Below are 18,025 nucleotides of genomic sequence, written 5' to 3' on the forward strand. Positions count from 1 at the left end.
TCCGTAAACATATTCGCCAAAAATCATCCCGTAAATTCGATGTGATATATCGGAGTTACGTTCACCCGGTATTAGAGTTTGGCTGCGTCCTATTTTCTGGTCTGGCGATTGTCGCTTTCCTCTTTCAGGGTTACTGCAACAGGGTCGCCGCTACGCATTTGCATGGTAAATAACGGTGAACAAAGTGCTATACAAATGCTCATACCGGTTAACTCGCGTCAAGTAAAAAACAAAGAAGGATTTACTTACTGCGAGTCGCACGTGTTTGTCCGCACCGATGAAGGCGAGCAATGCGCCTCGGTGGCTAGGCGGCATGCCCTGCTCCGCTGCCGCTCGGATGGTCTTTAGCGCGGCACCCCGAGTGGTATGAGTGTTCAGACACAGTCGGCAGCGCAGACAAGTCCTTCGTCCACAATCCGCGGTCGGGAGCCGCAAAACGCTGTCCAGTTTGAGCCACACCGCGTTACCGTCACCTACTCTTCCACAGTAAACAATACGAGACTTCCCGATCGGCGCCCGTACCAATATGGCCGACGGTCTCGTTTACATCAGTGTTGCTAAATCACCAAGCAATTTCGCAGCTCGGTTGGTAGCGGGTTTGGACGCCTTGACGGCGGACTCACTGGTGGTTGATTGCTGCGGAGCCTCTCGTTGCTGCGGCGCCCGCCTCTTCGGAACTACCCAGCCGGCGGTGTCCCCCGCCGAGAGTTCCTCGCCGTGTACAGCGACGGCAGTTCGGCCGGCGAAACGGTCGAGCTGCATTTGTAGCGTTGGATCCTCCCTCTCTTCTTGGTCGGGCTCGGAGCCCGTGTCCATAGCAGTTGTCATGTCCTCTGGCCCGGTGGCGACGGAGTCGTCCGGCGTCAGGCCTAGCGGCCGCAGGCCGGCGCGGCCGGGGGCCGTACTCGAGCTAGGCCTAAATTAGGCTTAGCCCAGAGTCCACGCTGGCGCACTGAGAATCGCCCGTAAATCGAGAAAGTCACGTACCACTTGTCCGAAAATAGTATCGGTCGGGTCCGCAAGTGGTACTGGTCACGTTGGTAGCAATTAATCCGAGGTACCGGATAATTAGCACTGCGAAAATCGATGAAAAGCGGGAGCCCACATAAGGAGCTGCAGCGCAACCGTCGACCGAAGGAGCTGGAGTGTTGAGCGTGAGTGCGAGTGAGTGTGAGTGGTGACAACGAGTGGTGAGCGTAAGCGGGAGTGCGTGCGAGTAGTGAGGCCCAAGTGGCGAACGTGAGTGCGAGTGACTGCGAGTGGGGAGGGGGGAGTGGTGAGCGCGAGTGAATGCGAGTGGTGGGGGCGAGCGTGAGCGCGAGTAGGTGCGAGTTGTGAGGACGGAGTGGCGAGACTGAGTGCGAGTGAGTGTGTCAGGATAAATATATTTTTTTGAGTGAGTGTGAGTGAGTGGCACCCAGTTTTGCCTAGCTATGCTTCACTAACGCCAGCGACATACCCTCAAACTCAACGGGCACGGCTTCATTTCTACAACTCCCTTCTTTAGAAACACTGCCACGCTGTCCTTTCTTTCTCCACCGGATTCGTCCTCCCTCGAAGAATACGTACGTACGCCATTGCCCTTGCCATAGAGCATACTACTGTTCCTACCACCACGCCAGTATCCGACTGTCAGTCAGCCCTTCGTAATTTCGCTAACCATGAGACCCACCCACACACCACTGACTTCGTCATTCCGATACTTGCATCGAATCCTCGGCCACGCTGTCATATGCGGAAACGCCTTAGCAAACGCGCTCACCCGAGTACATTTCCCGGGTCTGCCCATGTCCAAGCTGTGGGGACCCTTGTTTCCCTACGCCTCGCCCGCACATGCTTTCGCTTGATTGACTGATTGTAGGGTTTAACGCGCCGGCGCAACGCAGGCGATGGGGCGCGCCGTACTGGAGGGCTCCGGATTAATTTTGACCACCGGGGGATCTTTAACGTGAGCCGAAATCTCGTGCACACGGGCGTTTTTGCTTCTCGCCTCCATCAGAAATGCGGCCGCCGCGGCCGGGAATCGAACCCTCGACCTAGTGCTAAGCAGCGCAACGCCTTAGCTACTGAGCCACCGCGGCGGGTAAACTGGTTATAGTACATTTTACGCAGCGCCAGTCATGAATTCCTGAGCCATGTAGGGTTGTTCGTTTTAGGGTTTTATATTTTTCTTTAAAATCGGGGGGTAAAAATCGGGTGCTATTTGTCGAACTGATAATCAGGAAGAAATTGTTTTTTTTTTGTAAAATTCGAATGTTGGTTTTTTCGGGTTAGATCTACAGATGTACCAATTAATACACTCAATTTGTTTTATCAGGAGATATCTCGAGCTTCCTAACTCTAACGCTCTAAAATTGGTGTTTGTTTCAAGCTGGTAATCGGGAGGACATCGGGGTTTTCTGGAAAATACTCTCTCCGAACTTTGGCGTTGGTTTGGAAATGAATCAGTAATGATGACAGTAAAGGTCACTGACAAATTCTAAGTAATAAAACACTTTATTCACGAGAAGCTGGCCAACGATTTTTCGCTCATCCTTGTTTACATACATTATCATCTGCATGCGCAAAATCTGCGGGCGCACAATCTTTCGCGAACCGGGAGCCGCCATTTTGGGCAGCCGGCACGTCGCGTGAGTCATGACCTCTTCGTGACCTCATGCGACACGCCGAACCGGCTCGCCGCGAGTGTGTGCGCGAGGGCGCGGGAAAAGGAGGACCAGTTTGTGTTGGTTTGTCGCCTTCCTTTGCGCCACCCTCTCCCCGACCAGGGGAGACCTCCTCTCCTCCGGAGCTTACCCTGCGGGAGTAACCAACACGTTGGACGAACGCGCATTCCCGGGGAGTCGACTGGGCGATTTGGTCGGAATCGGCTGGCTCGGCAGTGCCTACTCCGAATGCCCCGATGACGGTGAACCTAGCGTCACTAATTATTTAGTAACGCTAGGTGAACCCAGTTGGCTCCAGGGACTCTGCTGAGAGATACTGCTCTGATCGGTCACACGGGATGCCTCCCCTGCTCCCGCGTCCGTGCTGACGGATATCGAGTTCTGAGTCCCGCGGCTTGAGCGAGCGACGGGAGCCACTGTCTCCCCGCAAGCGATAGTCGTGTTGTCTGGTATATACCCTGTATCTGCCAGGCAATAAAGCCTGTTATCTGCGCCGCATAAACTGTCTAGGCTGTGTAAAATAAATAGGCCCAAATCTAAAACGGATAGTGGTTGCCCCGTAAATCACCGCAAAAGTTTCGTTAAGTGTGTGGAAGGGGTTATCTACAAGATACCCCTTTTGTGCGGCAAGAATTACGTAGGGCAGACGGGCCGCTGTCTGAATGACAGGTTGCGGGAGCATGATTATAATGTTAGGCGCAGTTTGGAGGGTAATCCCAGCCGGCATTGTCGTTCGTGTGAAAAGGAAGGTTGCACGCCACTGTTTGATGAGTGTTTTGTTGTCAGCCGTCATGGCCATGCACTTACCCGAGAGATTATTGACGCAGCGGTGATAATAAGTGACGGAGATAAGTGCCCCGTCCATTCTGTTGTCAAAAAATGAGACTACTTACTTGGGCACCGAATTCTTAACCTTCCTTTAGATGATTGTGTAGTCTTATTTTCCTTGTCACTTGTTTCGATGTATGGGTCAGCGGGTTCTGATCTGTTTTGTGCACGTGGCTGGGTTGCAGCTGCGGTATCTGCCAAACCTTTGTGATAGAATGAATATTTATGTGTGCGTTTCTTTTCATTAAATTCCAATTGGAAGTCAGCGCAATTGTTTGTCGTCTCCGTCTTGTCCTTGGTCTTTTTTGGGCTGTGTGTCTAATAAAGCCTCACTTTGGATTGCCGGAGCCTGTACGGCGCGAAGCGTTCTCTAGCGAAGCTAGCCTGGGTCCTCTGCTATCCCGTATGTTAGCCCACATGGCCAACCTTGTACCACCCGCCGACGGTTCGTACTCAACACTGCGCTTTCCGCCGTAACCAATAACACGCCCAACGCCTATCACGCACCTTGACCCACCCCCAGTTCCCGTCTAACTCGTGAGGCTGCGTGCCTCATTCGGCAGGCTCAAACCTCTTCAATCCCCTCCCATCACATTCTTCACCGCATCTATCGGCGCCCTGGCCATCCTTCCTGTCCCACCTGCTCTTACTACCCATCCATCCCTCATTCTTATTGGGACTGCACCCCGCCATCTCTTGCCCCATCCCTCGCCTCCATCACCTCCTGGGAGCTCTGGCTGCAGTGCCTCCCCCGCCGACAGTAAACATCCAGGCTGCCCAGGAAGCTCTCTACGAACACGTGCACCGGATCCGCACGGGCATTCTGGAGTAATACGTGGATCCGGTGAATTGAACTTTCAAATTAGGACCTGGACTTATAAGTCCTGCGGAAAATAAAAGTTTGTCCTCTCTCTCTCACACGTCGTTTCTGCCGCTTCCCTGGAGCGGAGCTAAACCTCTCCAAGTCGGAGGGCTGTTGGCTGGTTGAGTGGGAATTCAAACCCCCCCAGCTTCTGTGGCGCTCGCTGGAAGGATACAATACACCGCTACATTGGCGTGAACATAGGGGAATCCAACGCAGCCAGATGGCGACCTAGGCTAACGGCAGCGGAGGCCAAGTTGCAGCCCTGGAGAACGCGTCACACCACCTTGATCGCCAGAGCTCACATCTGCAACGTCGTAGTGTACCCGGCTATACTCGGCGCGAGCACGGCCACCGACAAGCTATTTAAACTCGACCCGCCGCGGTGGCTCAGTGGCTAAGGCGTTGCGCTGCTGAGCACAAGGTTGCGGGTTCGATTCCCGGCCGCGGCGGCCGCTTTTCTGATGGAGGCGAAAAGCAAAAACGCCCGTGTGTACGAGATTTCGGCGCACGTTAAAGATCCCCAGGTGGTCAAAATTAATCCGGAGCCCTCCACTACGGCGCGCCTCATCGCCTGCGCTGCGTTGGTGCGTTAAACCGTGCAATCAGATTTAAACTCGGCCTGCACAATACAGCCGACGAGCTCATAGAATAGCTCATAGAATCCCAGCCATCTTTCGAGCCAAAGATTGAAGCTGGGAGTCACAAGCACAGGGAGGACTCTTCTCTCTCGTCTGGGGCTCAAATCCCCTCTGCAGCGTCAGACATCTCAAATGAGAAATCTCGACCGCAATATCAGGAAACAGCTGTACGTTTCACCGCTTCCTAGAAACATGCACCCCGTGCATCACACTGGGCGCAGGGAAGCAAGAGCCAAGACCATCCACACATAGAACCAACCACAGTATACACGGACGCGTCCCCCTATCCCGGCATAAGAGCAATGACAGCCGTGGTTGTCCAGCACAACAGGCACGCCAGCAGTAGGGTTGCCACCTTTCCCGGAAAAAATTACGCCCACCTCCCCTCGCGGGAACCCTGGTGTGATGCGACGCTGAAGGGGGTTCCATTGGCGTCGCATCAAGCAATCGTCGGGTATGGCAAGAGAGCAGGCGCAAGCGCGGACGACCGTCGACTGAGAGACCGGCCCACGGAGCAAGATAACTTGCTCCGTGGACCGGCCGGAGCGCGGCACTCCGCTTCTATCCGCAGCGCGCCCGAAGGAGAGGAGACCGCGGAGAGAGAGAGTACTGCTCATGCGCACAGTGCGCAGCCGCGCGCAGCGCGACCGCAGATGTCGGGAGAGAGTGTTCGCTATCGGAGAGAGGAGAGGAGGCGAGCGGAGGAGAGACACAGCTGTGCGGACGCGGACGACGGACGCACGCAGGACAGGGCCGCCGGCAAGAGATGCTCCTCTCAGCGTCGCATCTAAAAAAGAACCGGCACTTCCGGGGGGGGGGGGGGGGAAGACGCCATGTTTTAGATGCAACGCATCTCATCATCTCATGCTCGCCCCTCTGTCCTTCCTGCGTCTGTCCGGCGTTGTCCGCACAGCTGCGCCTCTCCTCCTCTCCTCTCTCCGATAGCGAACACTCTCTCCCAAACAGCTGCGGGTTGGCGCAGCGCGCTCTCACTCCGTTGCTAGGCGCCGGTGGGCGGCACTGCGCGCGCTGCGCATGTGCAGTACTCTCTCCCTCTGCGCTCTCCTCTCCTTCGGGCGCTGTGAATATAAAGCGGCATGCCGCGCTCCGGCGGTCTCAGTCGACGGTCGTCCGCGTTACGCTTGCACTCTCTCGCAGTACTCGACGATTGCTTGATGCAATCGTCGAGCCCCTAACTGTGCACTTTACGGACCACAAGGCACTCATTCTCGTCTGCAATAAAGACCGTACCTGAGCATACGTGTACTGCATGTGCATTGAATTGTGAAAATGGAAAATTACGCCCACCTCCCATTCGCGTGAGAATCCCTGCGTAAATAATAAGATGGAAAACGCCAATGGGACCCCCCATGAGATGCGTTGCATCACACCAGTGTTCCCGCGAGGGGAGGTGGGCGTAATTTTTTGACATGCAGTGTCATTTATTGTAGCATTTTCTTCGAGAGAAATCAACATACTGTTTGCACTCAAAGTGATTGAGAGCTTGGTTATTGCTCTGTATGTGCTTCACTGAAAAGTAACCACAAATGCTGATCGCGGCGGCGGCATTTTGTTGTTTTGTTCCTCCCTTAGGTCCCCCTCTATCACAGGCAGCGTGCTCGCCCGCGTATTTTCTCTGCTTGCGTGTCTTTGCGCAGCTTGTTGACACATATTCATCGCCTTAGTTCTTGAATTGACGTTTACAAAATGCCAAAACGGGCGTAATCACGGCACGAGGGCCAAAAAACCGACAAATGACGGCCGGTTTTAGGTATGAACCGGCAACCGGCCCGCTGTTTAAAAAACCGGCCGGGGCGGTCCAAAACCGGGCAGGTGGCAACCCTAGTCAGCAGCCTAACCCAACGTTTTGGCCTAACCCTACCCGGATACGACCCCTTGCAAGCGGAATAAGCGGCCATCGCTCTCACCATAACGCAAACTACAGCCAGCGTAATCAGAGAGTTATAGCCGTTTGTCCGCAACTTCTCGTGTGGGCGAATTCACCGGACAACTCACCAAATCATCTGCCAGCGTCCTCCAGACAAATATCAATCATGATCATATGGGCACCCGCCCACTCTGCCGTCCCGGGCAACGAAACCGTCCACCTGTTGGCCCGAGCGTTATCCCGCCGGGCCCCGGGAAGCGAGCAGGAGAGGCCAAACCGGCTGATCACGCGTATTACCCAGCACCGCATAAACACCTAACGAAAGAGGGGGAACGGCAGCTCCGTGCACTTCAGACGATATACTTTTCCCCATCCCACTAAATGTCATATATTTCACCCCCCCCCCCCCCCGTATAATCCCGCTATGCCGCTTCTGCGAAGCCCCCGGGACGCTCTTTCATATATGGTAGTGGGCTGCGCGCACGCCCCACTACATTCGCGAAATCCCCGCCTTTCTTCTCACGAGCTTTGGGAGAGAGCTCTGACCAGCTCCGACCTCAATGACCAGCGCCTGCTGGTGTTGAGGGCAGTTTAGGCTGGGAAAGCTCAAGGGGTCTTGGACTGAGGACTCCTCGATCCCCATTGCTTTTCGCAATAAACACGTTTACTCTCTCTCTCTCTTTAGCCCTGCACCATGCACTATTGCAAGCTGCACCATTTTTTTTACTCTCTCTTCTGCCGAATATCACTTGCGAGGAATTTGAAACGCCATAAACCGTTTATGGGCGGCGTAGCGTGTAAAGCCCGTACTACAGCACAGAACAGGGAGGATTTTAAATGCATAGCATTTTAGTAACTCACAATGTCACGCGGCGTTGGCGTGCGCTGTCGTAGTCCGCATGCGCGCCTTGTCGTAGTCCGCGTCCGCAGCCAGGAAGAAATAACAGTTTCCGGCGCCCGGTTTCGAACCCATGACGCCGCGGGCGGAACGCAAGGTGCCCGGCGCACAACCGACCGAGCCACGAAACCGACACAGATTTCGATGCACCGAACGCGCCTTATATCCTTCACTCATTTCTCGTTTGTTTCGAAAGCGCCACAAGTTGTCCCGCGCTTCCAAAAGATGGCGACACGGGTCCCGCGATCAAGAGATACGACTTGCCGGCGCACCCCCTCGGAAATGCTGTGCATTTGATCGTGCCCCTCGCGAGGGGGATGTCTTTTTGGCTAATAGCTCGTTAAAGGGAAAAAAAAAAAAAATGGGTGGCTGACGGCTCAAAACGATCATGTTATTACGAACCAGACATTATGCAGACTGCTTCCAAACATATTTACCATAACCGCATGGCAATGACGGTAAATTAATTAAACTGTGCCGCCTACCAACCAAAACTGTACCAAAGGTAGGGTGTCTAGACCCAAGGAGGTTATACTAGTTTAGTACAACCTCCTTGTCTAGACCCTACCAGAGGTTGAACCACGGAACTGGTTGAACTCAGTAGTATTAACTCTATGGGTTGAACCAGTTCTGTTTCTTTCCTCCATGGGTTGAACCATGTTTTCTTTCCTCCATGGGTTGAACGTATTCTAATTTCTTGTTCACACGTTGAGTGCGAATTAAAAATGAATTATTGCCAGACAGAGCCAAGCCGGCAGGTGGAACCAGAGTTACTCAATATATCCAGTAACTCTGGGTGGAACCGGGTCGAACCCGAGTCATTCTGGACTGAGCAAGGGCTACACTCGGGTTCCCGCAGCGACTGACTACGTACTGTTGCTCTTTTATCCTTCTTCTTCTCTTTTATTCCTGAGGAGGCAGAGGAGTTATTTCGCACGTCGCGTGCAAAATAACAATAAGTTTTGTTTGCACGTCGTGTGTAAACAAAACAACGATTGTTAGCACGCACAGTGCGAATAGAGACCTTTCGCTGCAGCAGTGTACAGCCGGTAGTACAGCAGTGCCATCTCTGCGCTGCTGGGTTTGAACATCATGCCGAAACCGTTTGCAGTGCGCCGCGGCTCTCTTCTAGAGCGAGTGAGCTCCCACCGGTACTCTTGATTTACGCATGGCAGTTAATGCCGCAAAAGAAAAGTAAAATAAAGGCACTACACATCCGGCATGAAGAAGACAAACTACGAAAAGCTGCCTATCGAAGTCCATCGCCAGGGATCGCCAACGAGGCAAAGCGCACAACACGGCCCCTCGGTGAGCAGCTAATATGATGTTTTGTTTCTCGTTATTTCCGCTTCCCCCCGTATTCTCTCTCCTCGTTTTCTTTTTGTGTCGTCGCCTTGTCTCGTTCATTCCACCGTGCTGCTACTGGTGCTACGTCATGTCCCTGCTGGACGACTGCTACGCGTGTAAAGCGGCTGAATAAAAGCGGCCGATGTAGTTTCGTCGGGCCGAAAGCCTGTATGGGCCGTGTCGCGCTCGTGGGCCATTAGCTAAAGTACGGCATTGTAGCACACAAATGTCGCCGTTTTGTGAGAAAAGAAAATAGCGGTGATCACGTAATTTAGGTGTACGTTGTTCGAAGACGGCGGTGAGGTGTCCGTGGACGGAGCACCGTGCCTGCTCTAGGCCGCGCAGGCGAGCCGGCTCAGGTAAAACGCTGGGGTGCTCGTGCATGCACGTGCCAGTGGTGATGTATGTACGCGTGATCGGGCTGTGGCACGTTCGCGGCTCTTTTCTTTCTTTTCGCATTTTCATTTTCGCACAGGAAGAAGACATTGATAGCATGCGCAAGTACGATTGATCTCCGAGATATATTCGTACCCTGCGTTTGCTTTTTGCCAAAATTTGTGTCCCTTGGTTCGATAAGTTGGACCGAAAGTGCGTAGTTACATGGCTTTTCCTGTGAATGATCTCAGTATGAGCGAATCAGTGTCACTTCGGAAGCGAAAAACCGCGTCAAAGCCGTGGGCTGCGAGCCGGCGCCTTCTTCAAGGAACCACATTGACCCATACGGTGAGCTGGCGTAAATATAGACGCCGGTTTGCGACACCAAGCTGACCGAGGGAAGTGTAATCGATGCGGTCACTCACGGAAACTATATCGATTTAGCTGACAACGGCAAGCGTTGAGCTGCGCGCGTATGTATTAGCCGTTTCCACTCCCACCCCCCTTCTTTTTCGGGAAAGCCGACAGCGCGCTGTATTTCTGGCCGATTTTTCCTAGAGCCCCACCATGATCATCATCCTCGTGGGAAACAAAAAACGGTAATTTTCTATGTGCAGGATTGTGTTGGGGTGTTTAAGCATGTTATGTTTTTAGCAATCACTTTCTTTCACGACCAAGCAGCTTTTTTTTTTAGGTATGTATGCTGCTACATAAATATTGGCAAGAAAGTCGTTGTTATCCTGTTAAATTATGCTGCTTGCTTTTCATCACTAATGTTAATTTTACTTTGCCAAAACACTTGAACTCAATTTTCTGATGCCTCCTGGCAGCTTTAGTGCATGCTAGTTACCATGGAAAGTGATGGCAGACAAAACTGATATGTCAACCTGAACAGGACGAGGGGCACCAGTGAACTCGGTATGTTGACTATAAAATGTTCAGACGGTTGCTCTGAAGACATCCTCGTGAAGTCACTCTTGATGTGTTGCCTGACTGGCCTTGCAGTTAGAGTGACGAAGCAAGCACTATGCTAGCCAAACGTATACAGTCTAGTCCACTTATAACAATATCCAAGTGCCAAGGAAATCCCATCGTTATAACCAATAATTGTTATAAGCGGGTTGCGAAATAAAAAGACGGAACAGAGCTCAAAACATTTTATTCGCATGCCAGCAAGGTCGTACTACTACTAATTTGCGGGAAATAAGCCACAGTCGGTCACCTTTGTTTCCTGCGTGTGAAGCTAGCGCAAATCTTTTCCAAGAGCATCTATAGGTGCTTGAACTAGCTGAGGTAAATGTCCTTTGCGGAAACAAAGTCCCTGAGGGACTGTGTCATGCATTGGGCCTCCTACGAAGACACTACCTGAGTAGGCTGCGCAACCACGTCATTAGAGTCGTCACTGTTGCACTTTTGGTGCATGATGTAACCGGATTCAATCGTTATATCCGATATCGTGGCACTGGAGCATTGTAATAAGCGGTTTATTTTACCATAGAAAGAATATAAAAGTTGACGATGCCATAGCTGTTCATCGTTGTATCCGATATATTGCTATAAACGGTATCGTTATAAGTGGACTCGACTGATAAGTATCACTTATTTGGTGATGTGTCTATGTCTAAATTCATTTTTTTACTGCATATTAAATTATCCGTAACTGTTTTAGCGGCTAAACTGGCACTGCTATGTGGGATGTTCTCGTCTCACCGATGTTCTTGACTTGCAAAGCAGGGCGTTATTGTGCGTGGGTGTGGGTGTGGTTGGAGGTATTGAAAATTAGCATGTGGTGCATCTTTATGAAGCATTTTTCCAGCAGTTGTATTGTAAGCACAGTCGTGACACTGGTGGGTATGCTTTTTTGCTACTGGCTATGTAGTAACCATGCCTGTTCCTTACCCTGTGGAGAGGTATCTTCTGTGCTGAGGAATCAATGAAAGGGAATGTCGCAATACCCTTGGAGGGCTGCAGTTTCCAATAGATTATTATCGGGTTGTATCTGTCCGCTGTTTTCACACTTTGCATTGTGTAGTTTAAAATGCAGGGAATTTACTGAAAGCAATGCTTAGCAGTATTGCAATACAAGGGTATCGCGATGATGGTTCTTTCAAGCATGTCTATTTCTCTATTGTGATGCACTTAAAAATGTATTCACACCTCATTAGTCAAGTACTCTTTTGTATTTTAATACTTTAATACTCTGCCAGACACAGGTATGCGATTGCAACTGTTGTTAAAAATAGGCTGACACATTTTCTGGCGGGGCTATATGACCCGTAAATGAGCAAGACATTTGCAACTGGGGTTAGTTTCTGTTTTGCTGTTACCTCTTCCTTCTACAGTGGCCCATTTTTTTATTCATACCTCAATAGTGTTTTTGTTTTTTTCCTTTGAAGTCTGGTGAAAGGCGTCTTCACAACAGGACTTCAGCCATGAGCATGACATTCATTAGTTGCTGCGAACTTTAACTTGTCCACTCTGGTAGACACACTCTGCTCGTTTGTAGAGCTTTGTAAGTCGCATGCAGACCCTGTAGTACTGTTCGGAAGGCAACCTGCTTGAGAAGGGTTTACTGCATGAGTACAAATAATAATGTGCTGGTTTCCTTGTTAGCAAATCTCGTGCATACAACTAAAGACATGTATTTTTTTTTTAGAATACAGTCGTGTCAGTGACTTGAGCCAAAATTTTACTTGGAATATGTAGCTTGTCACCTGCTTTGTACAGTATTGATAGATTTCTTTGCAGAACACTGCATTTTCCAGAATTCAGAGAAGAAAATCAGTATTTGTACATTGCTTTTGTATTCCCAGATACTTTTTTGTTAAGTATCTCTGAAATATCCTGAGACATCAAAAACTACGTATATCAGCATCAGTATTTCACGTTTCAAACACACGTGTTAAGAGTGGAATACTTTTTGAGCATCTCTGCCCAGCCCTGAACACACCTTGAACAGTGTATTCGTGCCTGTTATGACTATTCGTATAATTTAAACTCTCTCATGGGCTTTCTGCTGACCGCAGGGGTGAAAGTTTTTTATGCTCAGCCCAAGGACGCAGGTTCGATTCCCGGCTGTGGCAGCTGCTTTTCTGATCGAGGCGAAAAGCGGAAATGCCCTTGCATTCGAGGTTTCGGTCAAAATTAATCCGGAGCCCTCCAATATAGCGTGTAATGTCAGTCCGTTAATCCTCATAATCAATCAAACAAGGCTTTTTAAATGCGGGGGAGCAGGTGTATTTCTTTATATAGTAAAGTGAGTCTGTCAGTGAAGCATGTGGAATTTTTTATAGTTAAGTGGGTCTGTCATTTAGTACACTGTGACACTGCATAGCTGTCAGGGCGGCTCATTCCTGCTGCAGTCGGTTCAAATCGTGAATGCCACACACACAAGAGGTGGCATTCTATTGGAGCGAACAGAAAGATGGGCGTCTGGAACGTGTGGGGTTCACGCCGCGACTCGCAACTGCCCGGGAGCAGTAGCCGGGAGGAGCCTCTGGCAACGTGTGGACTGCATGCGCAGGAGGAGGCCACAGGCGGTGGTGGCGGTGGCGGGGGGGCCTCTGACTCTGACTCTGAGGCGGGGGGGCCCCTGGTGGGGGCCATGCGTTCGGAAGAGGCCTGCCAGCTGCCCTTTGAGGCGGTGGCCGAGCGGCTGGGCTCGGACCTCCGCCGGGGCCTGTCCTGGCAGGAGGCCCACCGCCGCCTCCTCACGGTGGGGGCCAACGAGTTCGAGGTGCGCCAGGAGGAGCCGCTCTGCAAGAAGTACCTCGACCAGGTGGGTCCAGGTCCCGCCCTGCGGTCGGGTCCCCAGAACTGCTTTCAAGCTCGGCTGTGGCCTGGCCAAACAGAACGCTTTCCTGCCATTTTAAGACCTCTTCTCTTTGGAGACTTTTTTTCTTTTGCAATTTGGTGTTTACAAATGACCTCGAGCTTTTCTGATCAGCCCATCCTTTTTCTAGTTACAGCAAGGCACCGTACCATGTGACGTGTGGCTGCCAAGCTGAAAGCATTTATGAATAAAAAAGGGCTAAAGCTTCTACACAGCAGTGCCTCTTAGGAACCTAAAAATAAAAGATCAGTTCAACTTCCTACTAATTGCCCAGTATGAAGGGTGGCGGTTTTTTTTTTTTTTTTTTTTTCCACTCGTGCTGCTTTGACACTTGCCTAAGGAGCATTTTTGTACCATCTGCAAACTATCTAGGCCATGGAAATAGAAAAATCTGCCAGAAATGACCCAGATACCGTGGCTGTAGAAAGATTAAGAGTTGATTCCCTTGGGTTGCCAGCAAGAACAACACATTCGAATGATGCCATGGCTTGGTCGATAGTAGTAGCCTTTAAGGGATAACAAATGATGCCTGTATTATATACAGCTTGCAAGTAACACCCGAAGGGATTGGAATTCAAAATCCTATGAATTTAAGCAACTTATCTAAGGGGTAGAAGGGTTGGAGGTTTCACTTGGGCGGTGCCCAGGGGTGAAACCTGTGACTGGTATTCAGAACACCTTAGGCACTCCTTCACCACAGTGGCATGCATGGTGCCCAGGGGTGAAACCTGTGACTGGTATTCAGAACACCTTAGGCACTCCTTCACCACAGTGGCATGCATGTAAAACTTAAGATTGCACCAAAATTATCCTTCTGGTAAGTCAGAGATGCAGACCAGCACAGTGTTAGCGGCTGTTTCTCTAGTGGCTTAAAGCCGGCAAAAGCTGCTCCTAAGCTGTTTTTGGGCAAGTGTTCTTCTTTAAAAAATTTTAATTTTGTCACGGCACAGCATTTTTTCCCTGACAGTATAGTGTGTGTCTACATCCAGAAACCCCATTGCACCGACAAGTCATCCATGAAAAACATTGGAGCATCACCAGCGGGCACCCACCTAACTAGAGCAAAGACTTATTGTATCTAACTGGGGTACAACTAACTAGCATGGCGGTTTCATTGGTGCTCACACGATCACCAAGGCAGTGTGGGGAGTACTCACCCACCGCGGTGGCTCAGTGGCTAAGGCGTTGTGCTGCTGAGCACGAGGTCGCGGGTTCGATTCCCGGCCGCCGCGGCCGCTTTTCTGATGGAGGCGAAAAGCAAAAACGCCCGTGTGTACGAGATTTCGGCGCACGTTAAAGATCCCCAGGTGGTCAAAATTGATCCGGAGCCCTCCACTACGGCGCGCCTCATCGCCTGCATTGCGTCGGCGCGTTAAAACCCTACAATCAATCAATCAATCAATGGGGAGTACTTGGAAGGGAGAAGCAGCCCCTGTGGAGCACCGAGCACAGTTTGTCACATGTCCAGGCACATGCCCAGGCTTGGTTGAGTGAAATGAAATGGCATTTCTGAATACCGGCAAGGCTAAACTGGGCAGGCGCAACCAATCTAGGTGGTTCCCTCACCAGCACAGCAGTATCTGGCTCGCAGCAATCAATATCTGACCAATGCAGCAGTGAAATCAGTGATACAGCAGGGGAGCTCTCTCTGACTGGACAGACCACCACTAGAAATTGAACCTGGTAGGGTTGCCACCTGCCCAGTTTTTTACCGGCCTGACCAGTTTTTTAGACAGCGGGCTGGTTGCCAGTTCATACTTAAAAACCGAATGTCATTGGCTGGTTTTTTGGCCATAATGCCGTGATTATTATTTTTTGCCGTTTTATAAGCGGCAATTGAGCAACTACAACAATATGTGTCGACAAGCTGCGCAAAAACACGCGAGCAGAGAAAATATGCGGGCGAGCGCACGAATGTAACTGCACAAGTTAAGCACGGTGCAGCACGTTCAGAGAAATAGCCAAAATCAGTCACTTTCAGTACAAACGTTATGTTTATTCCTCTTTATGCAACTGCTACACTAAATGGCATTGCATGACAAAAAAACATCACTTTTTATGTACTAGCGCCCCCCCCTCCCCTCCCACGAGCCTTTTTTTTTTTTCCTCCGGGAAAGGTGGCAACCCTTAGAATGCATAATCCGAGGACTTTTTCGAGCGAGGGAAGCCTAACTGTGCTACTAGAAAAACTGTCGGTCGTAAAGTGTACGCTATTGTACGCCTACAATAGCAGTTGACGGTTTTGAAATGTTGAAAAGTGGGTGTATTTTGTGTTATTAAGGCATTCCACAAAGAAAATAAGAAAAAGTATGGGTGGGATTTTCAATTCACCAGTAGATAGCCGGGTGTGTAGAGGAACTGTACAGAATTTGCAAGATGCCAGTCATGACTCTAAATAACAAGTAGTTCAAGGTACCCAATCATGTTTAGTTACAGGGATAAGTATCTCGACAGGATATTGAGCCACCAGTAAATAAAGCAAATGAATACTCGGCACTCAGTTGTGATGGTGGGAGACTATGCAAAGGCAGGAGAGAAACAGAAAAATGAGCTACGGCATACTGGTATAGGTAGTCTATTTGAATAGATTAGGAATCGTATTTGTATTTGCAGAGAGAAGTAACCTAAGAACAATGAGTGCCTTCTTCAGAAAGTGTAACAGTTGGTTATGAACATCTAAAAGACTCAGTGAAACAAAAGGTGAAATTGATTTCATCCCAAGTGCCGTACCAGCTATTGCGTAGGGCGTTGTGGTGCCAGGAAAGGTCAAAAGTTGCGGACACACAGTATTGTGAGAAGCAAAATTAGGCTAGCTCTGAGAAGAAAGGTCAAAACTGGTAAAAAGAAACAAAACTTGCAGTTAGTAAGAGACAAGGTGTTAGGCTAACGCTTCACTCTGTTTTTAAGTGTACTGAATTGCAACCCAACCTACAATATCTCAAAATAAGTAATAGCTGCAGGCGGAAGAGTAGCTAGGAAAAAAAAAAAAAAAAAGGTATGCTGTCTCAAGAAATAAAAAAAATATAGTGCGGAACTGAGGTTTTGAGCACTTTTTTTTTTTTTTTCGCTTTTTGTGTTCATGTCGCATCCAAGGGTGTATTTTCTTGTTCTTCATAGCACTTGTAGTTATGCCTTATTGAGTTTCAAATACTGCTGCATATTGTTCTGTCTGCCTGCTTTTGAGTGTCCATGAATTTTCGCTACTGTTCTCCCCTATGTAATGCCATTCTTGGTGTTGTGGGTGCAGTCATAAATAAAGTAAATATATAAGTATTTTGAAAAGATACTTGTGCCGATTGTTTTTTTCCATTTTTGTTTGGCTCTCACTGTTAGCATTGCAGCGTAGCTGGGACAGTTGTTGTTCCTGGCTGCAGAAGCCTCATTACTAAGTAGAGGCACAATTAAAAGAAGGTGGATGGTGTGAAAATTTGGTGTACCTAATGTTTAGTGCATGCTTAAAGAGAACCCCACGTGGTGTAAACTAGTGGTGAGGCCTCTGCATGGCCACTCTCATTGCCCAAGTGTTGGTTTGGCATATATTTGACATTTGTGTGTTGTAGCCCAGTGGTTCTCATATGGGCGTCAGTAGGGCACTCCAGGGGTTCCATGAGTTCTTCTGAATGATGGTTCCCTATTTCTTCTTTTCACCAAAAATTGCCGCCAGAGCAAAAAAAAAAAAAAGGAAGGCCTTAACGAATGACACGAAAGTTTGACTTCCCCCTGTAGCAGGTGCTTTAAAGTTCACTTTTTACGTAACACCTCAGTTGTGCAAGAAAGTGAGGCACACAACAGGCGAGCATAGAAATTGGGGTGAGTTGCTAGAGTATATGAATTGACATCATGACACGTATCAACATATGTCATCGTAGGGTCCTCCGTCACTTTTGCTAGTCCAGAAGGGGTCCCGGCACGCGCATGGGTGAGAACCACTGTTCTGGCCTAATTGTCATTCTTGCCGGAAGGCGCTCAGTTTGGAAATTACCCAGTTTATTAAGCATTCACTACTAGTAAGTGTGTTAATAGTACCACAGTGCTAGAACCTGTTCAATTAAGTCTTTCAGTCCACAAAAATCATTCCAATTGAGCAAATTTTGTAATGTTTGAAATGGGCAATTGCATTTTTTTATTATGGAAACATGAACAATGCTAGGATTTTTAATAAGCATGTTTAAAATTATGGAGGCAGTACTGTATTTGGAATATATATAAAGGCTTTTTGGGGCATGTCAATTTAATGCTTGTGCATTTTATACTGCCACCATTCGGCTGACATTGCTTGCTGACAGTGAACTTTGTTGTTCTTTGCAAAAGTTCAAGAATCCCCTGATCGTGCTCCTTTTGGCATCTGCTGTCGTCAGTGTCTGCATGCAGCAATTTGATGACGCATTCAGCATCACTGCTGTAAGTAAATGCCCTTCATCTTGAAGGCAAGCCCACTTGCTGTGTGTGAGTGTGTGTGTGTGCGTGTGTGCCAGGTGGGGGGGGGGGGAATCACTTTCGCTTATCTGTGGGCTTGTCTATTGTTGCATTTTCTGGAAAACGTAACGACTAAACAACCCCAGCAGTGGGTATAATTTGTGGCAGTTATTTTTGTATGTTTATTTATTTATTTGTGTCTGATGATTGATTAAAGCGCTTTTATGTCGACTAGCTGGCTTCTCAGCTATTGCTTGAAACGTAGTTCAAAC

General features: G+C 49.4%; 1 protein-coding gene across 4 annotated transcripts in view; it reads left to right on the top strand.

Moving 5' to 3' along the window:
• The first annotated feature begins 8,817 nt into the window (after positions 1–8,817).
• Positions 8,818–18,025, top strand: part of Spock (secretory pathway calcium atpase) — a 54,993-nt gene continuing 45,785 nt past the window's right edge. For 2 of the 4 annotated variants that reach the window (XM_077685961.1, XM_077685962.1), the window contains exons 1-3: positions 8,818–9,091; positions 13,029–13,283; positions 17,649–17,738. In XM_077685961.1, the coding sequence (XP_077542087.1) occupies positions 9,005–9,091; positions 13,029–13,283; positions 17,649–17,738 (432 nt within the window). In that variant the 5' untranslated portion in view covers positions 8,818–9,004. Of the gene's footprint in view, positions 9,092–9,143; positions 9,490–13,028; positions 13,284–17,648; positions 17,739–18,025 lie in introns of those variants that run through there. The other 2 variants (XM_077685960.1, XM_077685963.1) reach the window with 2 other exon arrangements.

Source organism: Haemaphysalis longicornis, unplaced genomic scaffold, assembly GCF_048455015.1.
Source record: "Haemaphysalis longicornis isolate Haplotype H1 unplaced genomic scaffold, Haemaphysalis longicornis Haplotype H1 scaffold_1, whole genome shotgun sequence".
Classification (NCBI taxonomy): domain Eukaryota; kingdom Metazoa; phylum Arthropoda; class Arachnida; order Ixodida; family Ixodidae; genus Haemaphysalis; species Haemaphysalis longicornis.